Below are 15,899 nucleotides of genomic sequence, written 5' to 3'. Positions count from 1 at the left end.
GTAATCTAGGGCGCCCTCCCCTCCCCCCAAAGGGTCGAATTACTGACCCCGCCCAGGATACAACCCCACATCAAGCTGACTAACTCCTGAGTACCTACTTACTACTAGGTGAACAGGTGCAGGAGGTGAAACGAAATGTGCTCAACCATTTCTGTCCCGCCCGGGAATCGAACCCGGAAATTATGGATTGTGCATCGAGAACGAATCCCACTCTAATACCGGGACCCCTCTATGTACGTTAATGTCTCAAGTTCAACGTTCTTGAACGTGATTGAACAAGTAATGGTCATGTCTTCACACAGACATAATAACATAGTAAACATAATAAAACCCAGACTTGTGCATTTGTGGATTTTTTTTTTTTTTTTTTTTTTTGAGATATATACAAGAGTTGTTACATTCTTGTACAGCCACTAGTACGCGTAGCGTTTCGGGCAAGTCCTTAATCCTATGGTCCCTGGAATACGATCCCCGCCGCGAAGAATCGTTGTTACAACCAAGTACACATTTTACTGTTGCGTTAAACAGTGGCTACAGTTAAGGAATTGCGCCCAGTAAATCCTCCCCGGCCAGGATACGAACCCATGACATAGCGCTCGCGGAACGCCAGGCGAGTGTCTTACCACTACACCACGGAGACTGTTAAATTTTATGTAAAGGTTTACACCAGGTCTTTCATACTCTCCTAAGTGATTGTCCAAGCACTTGGGTTGAACGGTAGAGCGCCGGTTTTGCTTCATGCAGGTCGGCGGTCAATCCCCGACCGTCCACTAGTGATTGGGCACTATTCCTCCCCCCCCAACCCCCTCCCGTCTCTCTCGTCCCATCCCAAATTCTTATCCTGACCCTTTCCAAGTGCTATATAGTCGTAATTGCTTGGCACTTTCTCTTGATGGTTCCCTTCTCCTGATTGCTTCGTCAAGATCTGAGTGTGAGGTCTGAGTGTGAGGTCTGAGTGTGAGATCAGGGTGAGCTGTAAGTCTCGTGCTAGCCACTATTAACGGTCCCGGAAGTATAGTCAGGTTCGATCTGGACCCATAATCGATAATTACGGGTTCGAATCCCGGGCGGCACAGAAATAGTTGGGCACAATTCCTATCAACTAATGCATCTGTTCACCTAGCAGTAACAACTCATAAGTTAGCTTGCTGTGGGGCTGCATCCTAGCGGCTGAGGGAGGGACCTCAATACAAGCGTAATATATATAAGTACACTGGCTGCCTGTCACCCGACGCAACGAATTATTATTATTTACTCAGACCTTGAGAAAGCACTCGGGAAAGTGCGTAAGACTTGGTGTAAACCATTACATAAAATACACAAATATGTAAGTGTGAGTTTTAATCCTACCTCACCAAATGGTATTGGTATTCACTGCCAGGAATCCTATACTGTAACTCCTGCTTCTTCTTGTTGTTGTTATAGATTCGGAACAAGTTCCAAGTAGCACGGGCTATGGTGAGCCCGTAGTGGACTTACCTGGCACAGGAGTGGTGCCTGAATATCTAAAACACTCCTGCTATCGGTCCTGATTGATTAATTGATGAAGATTAAGCCACCCAAGAGGTGGCACGGGCATGTATAGCCCGTAAGTGGTACATTTTTTTGAGTGAATGTGATCTTTGGTCGTTAAAGAATATACTGTGTGCTGAGTGTACATTTAAACTGCAGTCTTTATTGTGGCTGATATCGCAGGGGAGGATACTGGCTGACAGTATTGTGAGGGTGTCCAGCCGCTGGAATTGTTAATCGAAGGACCTTCTCATATAATGGGAGAAGTCATCAATTGACAGATATGTTCACTCGCAGGACGAGTGACGCTGCCCAGTACCTTTATAACTCGTATCTAGAGAGATAGAGAACTGTCCGAAACGCTTTGCGTAATAATGGCCTCATTAGTGAGTGTAACTCCTGTCTCTACAATTGTGCATCAGTCTTATGTTCTTTCTACACACATACTTTTTAATAAACATTGTTATATTAGTATTGTTTTCGTTATCCTTGGTCGTAGGGTGCCCGTACCTCCCCTGTGGGTGTTTTAGAGAACACAGTCACGGCTCACAACGCCACCTGCTCTCCTCCCCACCACCAAACAAGGGGGGAAGAAACATATCCCCCCCCGCCCCTACAACGACCCATTTATCCTCATTTAACGACCTCTGTTTCCCTTAAAGTGACCGGTTCCATGGCTGGCAATTCTTTCTTGATTAGAAGGTTATTGATGTATGTAGCAGATCCGTTGATAAAACAGAACCAACAACTCACGCAGCAGAAATGAGGATCGTGTTCCTCCCCCTGAAAAATAACAACACTGTCTATTGTCTTATGTATGACCCTCTGTCCTGCGGGACAGTGAATACTAGCATTAACTTCAATTTAATAAGACTATCAAAATCCTCAGATTAGGCAAAATTGTAATTAATTTTGCCAATAAAGATGTTAATAATAATAATAACACTGCCTCTCACAGTGACTAATTTCGACACCCGGGCGGCGGTCCTCACCACTTGCCCAGTCTATGGCCCTGGCTCCGAGGCCTTTGAGGCCCATGGCCTTAAGCTTCCTCTTTTTTTCTGAATTTCCCCCATTGTAGAGCAATTGCCCCATCGTAGAGCAATTGCCCCATCGTAGAGCAACTGTCCCATCGTAGAGCAATTGCCCCATCGTAGAGCAACTGTCCCATCGTAGAGCAATTGCCCCATCGTAGAGCAACTGTCCCATCGTAGAGCAACTGCCCCATCGTAGAGCAATTGCCCCATCGTAGAGCAACTGCCCCATCGTAGAGCAACTGTCCCATCGTAGAGCAACTGCCCCATCGTAGAGCAACTGCCCCATCGTAGAGCAACTGCCCCATCGTAGAGCAACTGCCCCATCGTAGAGCAACTGCCCCATCGTAGAGCAATTGCCCCATCGTAGAGCAACTGTCCCATCGTAGAGCAACTGCCCCATCGTAGAGCAACTGTCCCATCGTAGAGCAACTGCCCCATCGTAGAGCAACTGCCCCATCGTAGAGCAACTGTCCCATCGTAGAGCAACTGCCCCATCGTAGAGCAACTGCCCCATCGTAGAGCAACTGCCCCATCGTAGAGCAACTGTCCCATCGTAGAGCAACTGTCCCATCGTAGAGCAACTGTCCCATCATAGAGCAACTGTCCCATCATAGAGCAACTGTCCCATCATAGAGCAACTGTCCCATCATAGAGCAACTGTCCCATCGTAGAGCAACTGTCCCATCATAGAGCAACTGTCCCATCATAGAGCAACTGTCCCATCGTAGAGCAACTGTCCCATCATAGAGCAACTGTCCCATCATAGAGCAACTGTCCCATCATAGAGCAACTGTCCCATCATAGAGCAACTGTCCCATCGTAGAGCAACTGCCCCATCATAGAGCAACTGCCCTATCATAGAGCAACTGTCCCATCGTAGAGCAACTGCCCCATCATAGAGCAACTGCCCTATCATAGAGCAACTGTCCCATCGTAGAGTAATTTGCAGGTTATAACACTGAAGAGCCGTAGTAGGGAAGGCATCCGAGGCATCTTGATGCTAATCAAAACACTGATTTGTTCTATACAGAGACATGGAAAAAATATATTCACTGTGTCGGGGGACAGGAAGCCATAGTGTATTCATACACGTTTTGGCTTTTATCGAGGTTGCCATTAACGCCGAATTACTGACCCCACCCAGGACGCAGCCCCACAACAAGCTGATTCCTGAATACCTAATCACTGATAGATGAACAGAGGCATTAGGTGAAAGGAAGTGTGCCCAACAATATCTGTTTAACCCGGGATTCAAACCCTAAATTCTCGATTCTAAGTCGAGAACGGCCCCGACTGTACTACAGGCCCTCAAGAAGGTTAGGTTAGGTTGTGGTTTTCTATTCAGCATTTCAAGGCAAACTCAAATATTCACAATAAATTAGTATGTCACATATGCACTTATTCATAAGCAAGATATTGACTATAAGCAAGTGCGAGAACGGGCCCCCACATGTATGTTTTCCATTAGTTTTTGGTGGATGGACTAATATACGACACTAAAAGTGCCACAAAAATACCATGAGAACTCAGAAACCTTGAGAACTCAGGAGAGAAACCTTACAATGAGTTTATCACTGATTCAAGATAAGTGCAATGCAATGCACTATGCAAACTCAGCAAATTTTGATCACACCACTAAAATAAATAGAAATTGCAAAAATGCCTAAGTAAACTATGCAAAAAAAAAATATTTAATTAAGTTAATAAATTAAATGCATATAGGTATATTTAATTTTATATTTGTAAAATTTGGATATATAGCCAAATAATAATACTTCCCGTTTTAGCTGTGTAAAATTTGTTTAATGTGGACAAGGTTTTAAAATGGTATTTGATTGCATTTCCTAACTCCTAGTGACACAGATATCACACATTATCGATATAAACGTTTTCTAAAAATACTATATAAACACATAATTAGCACTTTAAAATCGCAGCTCGAGTTGAAAGTTCGAAATTGAAAATATATCGACATTTTCAGAATAAAAAAAATCTCCATTTTCTATAATGCGCATCTTGTGGTGGGAAACTTTAATATACAGATAAAATAACTATTTTATTTTATTTATTTAATTAAAAGAAGGCACATCTTTCATATAATAAACATTGGTTTGCTTACAGCATGAACATGTATATTAATGTGCTTATTATTGTGTACAAGATCACAAATCTTGGTGTTGGGTTTAATATATTAAGGGACTGTTGTCATGTTTCCATACCTGCCCCTCGGGCATCTTGTTGTTCTGCCTTCAGCTTTAGTTCTTTTTCAGTAATATACTATGCACCCCTTCATTTGTGTGCTGTGTCTTATATAAGAAAAACAAATACAAAAGATTTTTTCCATTGAACTAATACATTAGTTCGAATTAGTTAGTTTCATGCCCGAAACGCTTTGCGTAATAGTGGCTTTAGGCATTGTATGTACTAGCTCTACCTATAAGTCAACCAATCTTTGTAAAAATTTCTTGTATGTATGTACCTTACCTAAATAAACATTTATTTATTTATTTATTTATTATTATCATCATCATCCTATCTCTTGCAAGTGTGATATGCCAACCATTATTTGACATATTTTTGTGTTGTTAGGGAAGTGTGGGCGCTTGGGGATACCTACCTCTCCCCAGGCCGTGGTTTGGGAAAACGGGTGTTCTAAAGCTATATCAAAACCCTACACCCCCCCCCCCATCACACATACAAGGGGGCCTGACAGCTAAGTGGACAGTGCTCGGGATTCGTAGTCCTAAGGGCCTGGGTTCGATTCCCGGTAGAGGCGGAAACAAGTGGACAGAATTTCTTTCACCCCGATGCACCTGTTCGCCTAGCAGTTAATAGCTACCTGGGAGTTAGACAGCTGCTACCTGGGGATGTGTGTAACAAAAAGGAGGCCTGGTCGAGGATCGGGCCGCGGGGAAGCTAAGCCCCGAAATCATTTGAAGATAATCTCAAGATAACCCCCAAAATGGCAAGGGAAAGACGGTGACAAAAAAAATCAATTAACCTGTGGATGGTTATTCAGCCCATCACAACAGCTTATTGACCAACCAATTAGTCCTGGACATTATCCAGGACTAAAGTAAACCCAGTGTATATACACCAAGAGGCTGGGTATATCTCTTGGTGTACCACTTCATTCCATCTTATTAACTGTGAATTATTATTATAATCATTTTTCCAGACATCAGAAATGTTTTACGATATAAAAAGGAAAAATAATGGGATTTATCTTCTGAGCACCACGAAAGCAACCTAATTTCTGGTTCGATCCCCAAGGTGGTCCACTGCCCATCCACAGGATGCAGCCCCACAATAAACTAACTCCTGAGTACCTATTTACTACTAGGTGAACAAAGGGAATTAGGGGATAGAAAAAGGTGCCCAATCATTGTGATTGTCCCCCGGGATTCAAAACCAGAATTCTCGACTACAAGTCAAGAACAGGCCCCACTGAACCACCGGGACCCCCGGTTGCCTTCACTTATTTAAAGGATTTGCAGTTATTAGTTCCTAAACTCTTATCACAGAATAATTTTCAATTACTATTTTTATTTGCCTTTTCATAAAATACATATTTTATTATGACTTACAGATGCACATAGCACACACATGGTGGTCATGACAGCAGTCTGCCGGCCAAGATATCTAAGTGTGTCAGGCTGACCAGTCAAGAAAACTTGATTTGTGGAGATTTTACATACAGCCGGGACTGGAGATCACTTGGCCTCGGGGGTGGGGCATCCTTAAGAAGACTAGGATTCGTAAACAGTTTACCAAATCATGACATAATTGCCAAGAACAAGAACAAGAAGGTAAAAGTTTCCCAAGTACCTGTGTCACTGTTTAATGGCTCCTGCCCCATGTGAGCTGTGCTAAAGCTTGGAGTTACTGAAGCTAAGCTTGGGGGTACCTCCTGAAAAAACTATTAGTACCTGTAAAATTCCACAGAATGTAACTGGAAAAATGCCCAAAATTTGTTGAATGCAGTCCAAATATCATACTGAAACAGGAAAGGAATCTTATAGAAACCCATTTGACTATTTTTTCTTTTTTTTATAATCATCAAATTGGAGGGTTATATTTAATTTGTTCCCTTTTGTTTTCTGGCAGAAATACATTCCTTAAACTACAAGATAAGACCAGGATAGATACCCATGAGGATATAGATGTTCAGAAACAGTTCATGATGTCGGCCCCCGTTTTTGGAAACCAACACTAAGTGTTAGATCTCCGAATTAACTGAACATGCTACCGAAGCATTCCAAATACTTCACACTATCTTGCATACTAATATCACACCTTGATCATGCCCGGAGAGGGTTTCGGTCGTTTTTCTACTCCCCGAGCCCGACCTGAGGCCTGGCTTGGAAGAATCTCTAGCAAATACACACAGAAATCAGAAAAGCGTGATATGTATATCAAATGAACAAATCCCTCTCATCACGGCCCTTGTGGATTTGTTCTCTAGCAAAGATTCTTACTAGTGATCATTTTTACCTCTTATTCTGCAAAATTTTATTTGCCCAGTTGCCTAGCTATACAGTATAGCCATTGATCTTTAGGTGAGCACTGAGTGCTTATCAACGAGCAATTTTGTACTGTAATCAGGTGATTTTTAGAAGTATTAAAATATTGTACTTAGTTACTTTCTCATCTGTTTTATTTCCTTTTGTTGCTTCCACAATATCCCTTATAACGGATGACATATAGTACCGAGGAATTCTTGTAAGATAAATAATTTAACATGGAGCACATTTGCAAACAACTTAAATTACACTTGTGTTTACAGTGAGACAACAGTAACCTTGTATGTAGAGAGCATTATCATATTACACATAATAATCCATGGACCGTAAGTAAGAGCCAGGTATTTATCTACTGTATATTCTACAGTAATAATTAATAAACAATATTATTCCACATATTATTCACACCCATAAAAACAAAACAAAAAATCTAATTATCAATCAAAGCAATATAGACTTTTGCATCTGGGAACACATTGGTCGATACTGATCATGCATACTGACAAAATAATATAATACTATTTACACTAGGCCTATAAACATTACAAAATAATTAAAATGTAAACACCCTATAAACAGACTGAAACTGACTGAATAACTATGTATATATGATAACCTATGGTTTAAAATCATATTATATTGCAGATTTTACTGAAATACTAAAATTACTTAAATGCATCAGCAGATATCCTTATCAAAAATACACTTAGGAACAGTTTACACAAAACACTAGCAGTAATTAAGCCTAGGTTAACCAGCATGACTGAAATGTTTCCCCAGGATAATACAATTTCTAAACTCAGTCCAATATAAATGCAAAATTTTGACTCAGGAATGATAGGCTCACATAAATAAAAATGCTGCAGTGAAGCACCATTGAAGTGAAGCGTAGCATTAAAATGTAGGCTAGCCTGGGTTAATATAAACGTTTCAGTCAAGCAAATATAAATGCTTAACATTTACACTGCTACATGTGCCATAATGTGATTTTTTTTCACCATTTGATTTTTTAACTAATTTTTGTTATGTGCACCTTGACGTAGATCTTTTATATAGCTGCACAATTTAAGGATTAAGTCTACCTAAGTCCAGACTAATAAATTCTGGACTGATTAATATTAGTCCGCAACTTGCATTTCCAAAAAATAGTACCGATATCTACAATGGATTAAATGTAAAAAACACAAACAGTTGTGCTCAAAAGTAGTAAAATTTTGCTTTGCTATTCATTATACAGAGAGCCCAAGAAAAAATGCAATATATTTTTGCATTTTATTTACATAAAACCAATATTTTCTATATACAGTGGTACCTCAGCTTACAGATTTAATCCATTCCCGGAGACGGTTCGTAACCCGAAAATTCATAAACCGAAGCAAATTTTCCCATAAGAAATTATGTAAATTGAATTAATCCATTCCACACTTCCAAAAATATTAACTTCAGAGTAAATTTTATATGTACTTCACCCAAATCTTTAGTACTAAAGCATGTACAAGTTATTGTTTACTTTTATTGATGACTCTTGTTGGCGTATGGAAGAAGGTGAGGCGTGGGGGAGAAAGAGAGGTGTTAGTATTTGGAAGGGGAGTCCCCTTCCACTACAACATCAGGTAGAGATGACTTCTCTGGGGTACTCTCTCTTCTATGTTTTGTAGGAGTACCACTAGGACCTGGTTGTGACTCACTGCTTTCTTGTCTTACTAAGAATCTGTCTAAAGACACTTGTTTTCCCTATAATTTTCCCTACAATAATGTCATAGTGAGACATTACATTGTCATTTAAAACGTCAATGCAATGACCTGTTACAGTTTTATCTAGGCGAGTTTTTTTCAACAAACCTTTGCAGTTCTTCCCATACTTCACACATTCTCTTAATGTGGAAGGGACATCCTCTACTGCTTCTACTCACAACTATTTTCTTAGGTTGAACCTTACCACTGACTTTCTTGGAACCCATGGTGAGATATATATAATAATTACTTTTATGTTCAAATATAAAAAAATCCGAAAAACACTGAAATTCTTTACAAAGAATTCAGGCGCGATTGTCACTAGGCGGGAGGCACTGGTAAACTGGGGCGTGGTTGCCGTGCCACCACCCGCTAGATCAGCCATACGCCTATCAGCAAACTACGATACCCGAGGCAATGTTCATTACCCGATTCAGACTTTACGAAGAAATTGGGCTTGTAGCCCAAAAAGTTCATAAAGAGGGGCATTTGTAAGCCAAGGTGTCACTGTATAGGTTTATATCAATATTTTCCTATATTTTCCAAGGTCTTAGACCTATATTTTCCTGATCAGACCTATATTTTCCAAGGTCTTGTACTCACCTAATTGTGCTTGCGGGGGTTGAGCTTTGGCTCTTTGGTCAAATTATTGTTTGTATAGTACATGTACAAATTGTATAGTACATGTACTGTATATACTAAATTTGATCTAAGATTGCAAATGTTAGGCCTGTGATAGGTAATGTTAGGTTTATAGTTAGTCTATTTCACTTGACGTTATGCTATTTAGAATTCTAATAGTACAAAATATGAGATTTGGAGAGTACAATAGCTCATATTTTGTAAATCCATCCATAATACATGTACTATCATTTTTGAAGGACAGGTTATAAGTAATTGTCAAAAGAAGAAACCAAGCCAGGAATATTCAAAAGGCACTAAATAACACTGAAAGAGGCCAACAAGAAAACAAAAGGCCATAAGGAATGCGACATCAAGGTATCGGATTGCGACATCAAGGTATCGGATTCACCAATAATTCTACTGAGAGACAATGATAGATTATAGTTAACCAAGAAACATAATAACACAAAATATCACTCATATATTTCCAAATCATAAGTAGTAAAAATTGGAAAAGTAAACAATTAGCTGGAACAAGAATACTGATGTACTGTATATAATTCCTCAATATATATAAATTTGTATTATTCAATTCAATAAAATAGATTTAACATAAATAAATTTCTTACAAGACTCTAAATTGAAAGAATTATTACAATAAATACTGTATACTAAAAATGTTCAAAACCTTGAATTATCTTGGCAAAAAAAAATTATTTATTTAGATACATTTGCAAGACTTTTTACTATTGCAACTTCCATGGTGTGTAATTGGTCTATGAAGTACATCCAGCTTCTACAAAAAGAGAAGAATATTAATTATAATTTTAATACCATGTGCTGAAGAACTCTCCCTTCTGAAACAACTATGAAAACAGAAATACCTTACAAGATGTCCAATTAACAAGGTGACAGCCTTGTAATTTCAAGCTGAAGCTCACATTTTCTAAATTGTACAATGGATAAATGAGAAAATAGTATCTTGATATGCAAAACATCGGATACCTCCAAAATGGATGACACACTCAGGATAAAAAAAACACAATCTGGTGCCATTAAGATCAATTATAAATATTCTGGTAACTTATACAATTAAACTGGTTACTAAAGCCTTTTTCCTCAAGGCAGGACACTAGGCAATGTGAGGTTTATCACTTGAATCAATAGAATACGCTAATACGTACCTTCTCATATGTTTATGAAGCCTAAATATGTTCTCACATTCAGTACACACATGAAGCTTATAATCCCTATGCACCTTCCAGTGTGTCTTCAAATCTTCAAGATGAATCACTTTTTCTCTACCTCACTCAGCACACTGCTGAGGATTATCACCAATATGCTCCATTCTGTGGGACTTCATGGTATCAAGATGACTAAATCTTTTCCCACACTCTGGACACTGGTGTGTATTATCTCTTGTGTGCAGGAGTTTGTGCCTCTTCATAGATACACGGTGACTGAATCCTTTCCCACACTCTGAACACATATGAGGTTTATCACCTGTATGCACCGTCCTGTGTATCTTCACATCTCGAAGGCTGAACATTTTCGCAAACCCTAAAAACTCGTGAGTTTTATTCCCAATATGCACAAGCCTGTGCGCCTTCACAGATATCAGCTTTTTGAATCTTTTCCCACAATCTGGACACTCATGAGGCTTCTCATCAGAATGCACTAACATGTGTCTTATTATATCGCCACGTACTCTGAATCTTTTCCCACACTCGGCACACTCAAAAGGTTTCTGACCTGTATGCACCATCTCATGAACCTTCATAGCAGAAAATTGTCTAAATTTTGTCCCACACTCTAGACACTTGTGAGGCTTGACTCCAGTATGCACCATCATGTGATTCTTCATATTCATCAACCGACTGAATTTCTTCCTGCACTGTGGACACTCATGAGGTTTATCACCCTTATGCATGATCCTGTGCTTCCTCACATAACGAAGTAAACGGAATCTTTTCCCGCACTCCGGACACTCGTGAGGCTTGTCACTGGAATGCCCTAGCAAGGAAGTATTATGTACACTAATGTGAGCCTTCAGACTTCCAACATGACTGAATCTTTTCATACACTGTGGACACTCATGAGGTTTTTCACCCGTATGCACTAACATGTGAGTCTTCATATTTCCAAGAAGACTAAATCTTTTCCCACACTCAGGACACTCATAAGGCTTTTCACCCGTATGCACTAACATGTGGGTTGTCACATGGTCACTACGACCGAATCTTTTTCCACACTCTGGACACTCATGAGGTTTATCACCAGTATGCAGTGCCATGTGAATCTTCACATTTCCTGGACTGCTGAATGTTTTCCCACACTCCGGACACTCATTAGGTTTTGTTGTCTTCATAACTACAGTTTGTGTGAAGGTTATCTCCTCCTGACTGCAGGAGTTGTCTTGTGACTTGGGGCGTCTCCTGGAGACACAACACTGCCGCTGGGAAGGATAATTATACCAGGGTGTCTAATGCTTGATGTGTGAAGGTTATCTCCTGGTGACTGCTGGAGTTGTGGCTTGGCGCGTCTCCTGAAGAGAAAACTTCTTCTTATAGTAGGTGCAGTTTGCCTGAAGGTTTTTTTATTTTTTAGATATATACTGTACAAGAGTTGTTACATTCTTGTACAGCCACTAGTATGCGTAGCGTTTCGGGCAGGTCCCTGGAATACGATCCCCTGCCGCGAAGAATCGTTGTTACAACCAAGTACACATTTTACTGTTGAGTTAAACAGAGGCTACAGTTAAGGAATTGCGCCCAGTAAACCCTCCCCGGCCAGGATACCAACCCATGACAAAGCGCTCGCGGAACGCCAGGGAGTGTCTTACCACTACACCACGGAGACAAGGGTTTGTTCTCCCGATGACTACACCAGTAAAGATGTTGAGAGACGTGTTTATGTTGAGAATGATAAGTTTCAAAGGTGCTTGTTGCGTTGTGCTGTAGAGAGGAGCGGCGACTAAAACAGAGGATAGAGGGAGACTTGCCGGAGACAACAGAACTTTCCGGTGTCGATTGTTGTGATACGTCGGACGCTTGTATTCCTGTAGCTAAGTGACGTTTTCTTTATTCATTTAGAACATTCAGAACAGGGGTGAAAAAAATTAGGCCAATATACATCCTGCCCACCTTGTCCAAACTGGGAGACATCTCCCGTCACGCAGGGTGCCGTCGCACCTCCACAGATCTCCAATATCAGCTCTTGATACTGGTAATGGCTCAAAAGGGCCACCACTTACGGGCTATTCATGCCCATGCCACCTTTTGGGTGGCTTAATCTTCATCAATCTATCAATGTCCAAACTATTTGAGGAATTCATACACAGCTCTTTTCATCCAGGGCTGTAGCAGGTAGGGTGTTATCAGGGCTGTAGCAGGTAGGGTGTTATCAGGGCTGTAGCAGGTAGGGTGTTATCAGGGCTGTAGCAGGTAGGGTGTTATCAGGGCTGTAGCAGGTAGGGTGTTATCAGGGCTGTAGCAGGTAGGGTGTTATCAGGGCTGTAGCAGGTAGGGTGTTATCAGGGCTGTAGCAGGTAGGGTGTTATCAGGGCTGTAGCAGGTAGGGTGTTATCAGGGCTGTAGCAGGTAGGGTGTTATCAGGGCTGTAGCAGGTAGGGTATTATCAGGGCTGTAGCAGGTAGGGTGTTATCAGGGCTGCAGCAGGTAGGGTGTTATCAGGGCTGTAGCAAGTAGTGTTATCAGGGCTGTAGCAGGTAGGGTATTATCAGGGCTGTAGCAGGTAGGGTGTTATCAGGGCTGTAGCAAGTAGTGTTATCAGGGCTGTAGCAGGTAGTGTGTTATCAGAGCCGTAGGAAGTAGGGTGTTTTCAGGGCTGCGCTATTATAGAATGTTATGTGAAAAAAATCGCGGAATTCGGAGATAACACTATCAGTAGAGTCCAAGAAATATGTAAGTACTTCATTCCTGATGATATACTGCCAGGAATCTTAGCGAAGTATCCAAAATTTGTTTACTGTAAGTAATGCATGAATGACTGTAAAGCTACCACCCAGTTGGGTGGGTGTGGATCAAGACTAGTAACTGTGTGACTCACCACAGATGTAAAGTGCCTTATATGGCGACTGTTGTGAGCCTCTTGTTGAATTACATGTGATAAAGATTATCAATGTGTATATGTATTTGTGTAAATGACTGTATATATATTATTACGGTGCCCTCTCCTATATCTTCCCTTATCCAGTGAGAAGAGTCATAACTACCCACCTTACAGATTCCCTGAATTGAAGAGATCAGTTTGAAATAGATGACAGCTAGCAAAAGTACGTTTGCGGATATAAAACTGTGTGTAATGAAGTAAGGGCGAAGAGGGAGAACGGCCAATTGACATAGCTCAAGTGCATAGGGGGAGTTGTGTAAAACCCTGGTTTGTGCCTCGGAGAGGCTGCAGGATCCAGTAAGTTCAGTAGAACTTCGGTTTCAATTCCTTTTGACCATGTCGTAGCTCAGTTGATTAAGACAGCGTCTGGGATGATCTCGGACGCAGGTTTGAATCCTCATCACGGCCCTTGTGGATTTGTTCATTTGATGCATCACGCAATTGTGATTTATATTGCAGAACGAAGCCTTGAGGATAATCCTTGGGTGCCCTCGTACCACAAAGATACTTAATGTGAGAAAGGAACTTAATATTCCGAGCGTTGTTGATCGTGTTACTGAAATTAACTGTCAAATTGGTATAAAAATGCTTAAGCTAACTCATCCTAACCCTTGCATAGGAGCCCTCCAGAATTTCTTTATTGAAGATCAGCATTGTTCCAAATGGATAACTAAAACTGGAACTCAACTCAGAATGTATCTGGTTCATAATTTGTACCAAGAGAAACAACAAAGGTACTTTCCTGCACCATGGGAGATTACACCCTTTCCAGTTTTAATCCCTCCCTTTCCATCCACGAAGCAAATTAGAGATCAGCCCAAGCTTCGTCTTGAGGCAAAGCTCAACGCCTTAAGCCATATTGATACTCTGTCTACAGAGCATTCTCTCTCTCAAATCATATACAATGATGGTTCCTTACACCGTAGCACCACGGGTGCAGCTGGAAGTGCAGTTGTTCTGACAATGGGCGATGGCTTGTACTTTGAGTGGGGAGTCCATATAAACAACTGGACCTCTACCATTCAGACCAACTATTTGCCTTGATCCTTGCACTGAAATGTGTACAAATGAACAAATCCACAAGGGCCGTGACGAGGATTCGAACCTGCGTCCGGGAGCATCCCAGACACTGCCTTAATCGACTGAGCTACGACAGGGTTAAAAAAAAAAAAAAGAGTTGAAACCAAAGTTCTACTGAACTTACTGGATCCCGTAGCCTCTCCGAGGCACAAACCAGGATTTTACACTGATCATTGATCCGTGCGACATCCACACACCCTAGAACTCCCGCACTGTGCTGTGAGCCCGACAAAGACAGACCCCTAATGTCTCTGACCGGCCTGGTGAGCACTGGTCACAAAGCCCCAGCCAAGAGACAATGCATCCACAACAGACAGGGAAGGACAAAGGGGTGCGGACGCCAAAGTCAAGTCGACTAACACCCCTAAGTCCGGATCCCTTTAGCCAAAGCCAAATATAGCCAGTCTCAGGGCATCCGGGAAAGCAACCAATCTATCGCATTGCAGTAACTACAACCTAGCATGTGATGCTGCAGCTGACTGCACCCGCAGCCCTGACCTGAAGCCAGGGCAGGGTACCGCTAGCCGGCGCTCAAAACTACCAAGCACACTGCTAAAGCTGAACCTCCGGGACGTATACACTCGCAGAGGCCTAGCAGAGGACCACCAAGTAACAATAAGTTATGACCAACCAAGTGGCAGACCCCCACCAGGCAGCTAGGCAAAAAGAAAAGCACTGAAAGAGGACAACGTACCCAGGTGGAACAGAGCTGGCCACTATGCGAGGTGATAACTAACAGCACTAGCAGCACAGTACCCTGTGCCCTTACCAGTGATGAAAACTACCCCTACCTAAAAATAAACAGGGGAACATAGAAACCTCAGCCTGACCCAGTCGATGGCATAGAATACATCCAACCACACAGGGGATTCTATAGGCCATTGCTTCTCGTGCCTCTCTGAGGAGGCCCAGGTTATGTCTCATAGTCCCCAGTAGGCCTTGAACTCCATGCACGTTAATGCCAGAAATCTAATATATCCATATCAGCCTGGATAGCTCCGGGGAGCCGACGGGGCTTCCCCCAGAAAAGAAAGGGAACTAGATGGATGACGCAGGCAGTAAAAAATATTCCTCAGAGTACGAGATAAAAAAAATTTTACCTCATACTCTGAAGAATTACATTTAGCTTAAGTTATAAAGCTATATTATATATTTAATCATTAGTTATAAAGCCATTGATCTTTCCATGACCACTGAGTGGTTCTCAACTTATAAATTTGTATTGTAAGCAGTTAATTTTGGAATTATTAGTAAAACA

At 41.4% G+C, this 15,899-nt stretch overlaps 1 protein-coding gene across 1 annotated transcript; it reads right to left on the bottom strand.

Annotated features, from left to right (window-relative positions):
• Window positions 1-7,188: 7,188 nt before the first annotated feature.
• On the bottom strand, window positions 7,189-12,465 carry LOC123765369 (zinc finger protein 665). The gene is made up of 2 exons (XM_045753917.2): window positions 10,615-12,465; window positions 7,189-10,226 (listed from the first exon to the last, which is right to left on the bottom strand). Exon 1 carries the CDS (start codon window positions 11,796-11,798, stop codon window positions 10,737-10,739), a length of 1,062 nt encoding a protein of 353 aa, XP_045609873.2. The 5' UTR covers window positions 11,799-12,465; the 3' UTR covers window positions 7,189-10,226; window positions 10,615-10,736.
• Window positions 12,466-15,899: the final 3,434 nt, after the last annotated feature.

The sequence above is a fragment of the Procambarus clarkii genome, chromosome 5, assembly GCF_040958095.1.
Source record: "Procambarus clarkii isolate CNS0578487 chromosome 5, FALCON_Pclarkii_2.0, whole genome shotgun sequence".
In the NCBI taxonomy this organism is placed as follows: Eukaryota; Metazoa; Arthropoda; class Malacostraca; order Decapoda; family Cambaridae; genus Procambarus; species Procambarus clarkii.
Note: the sequence above shows the minus strand (reverse complement) of the source record. Positions and strands in the feature narration are given on the sequence as shown.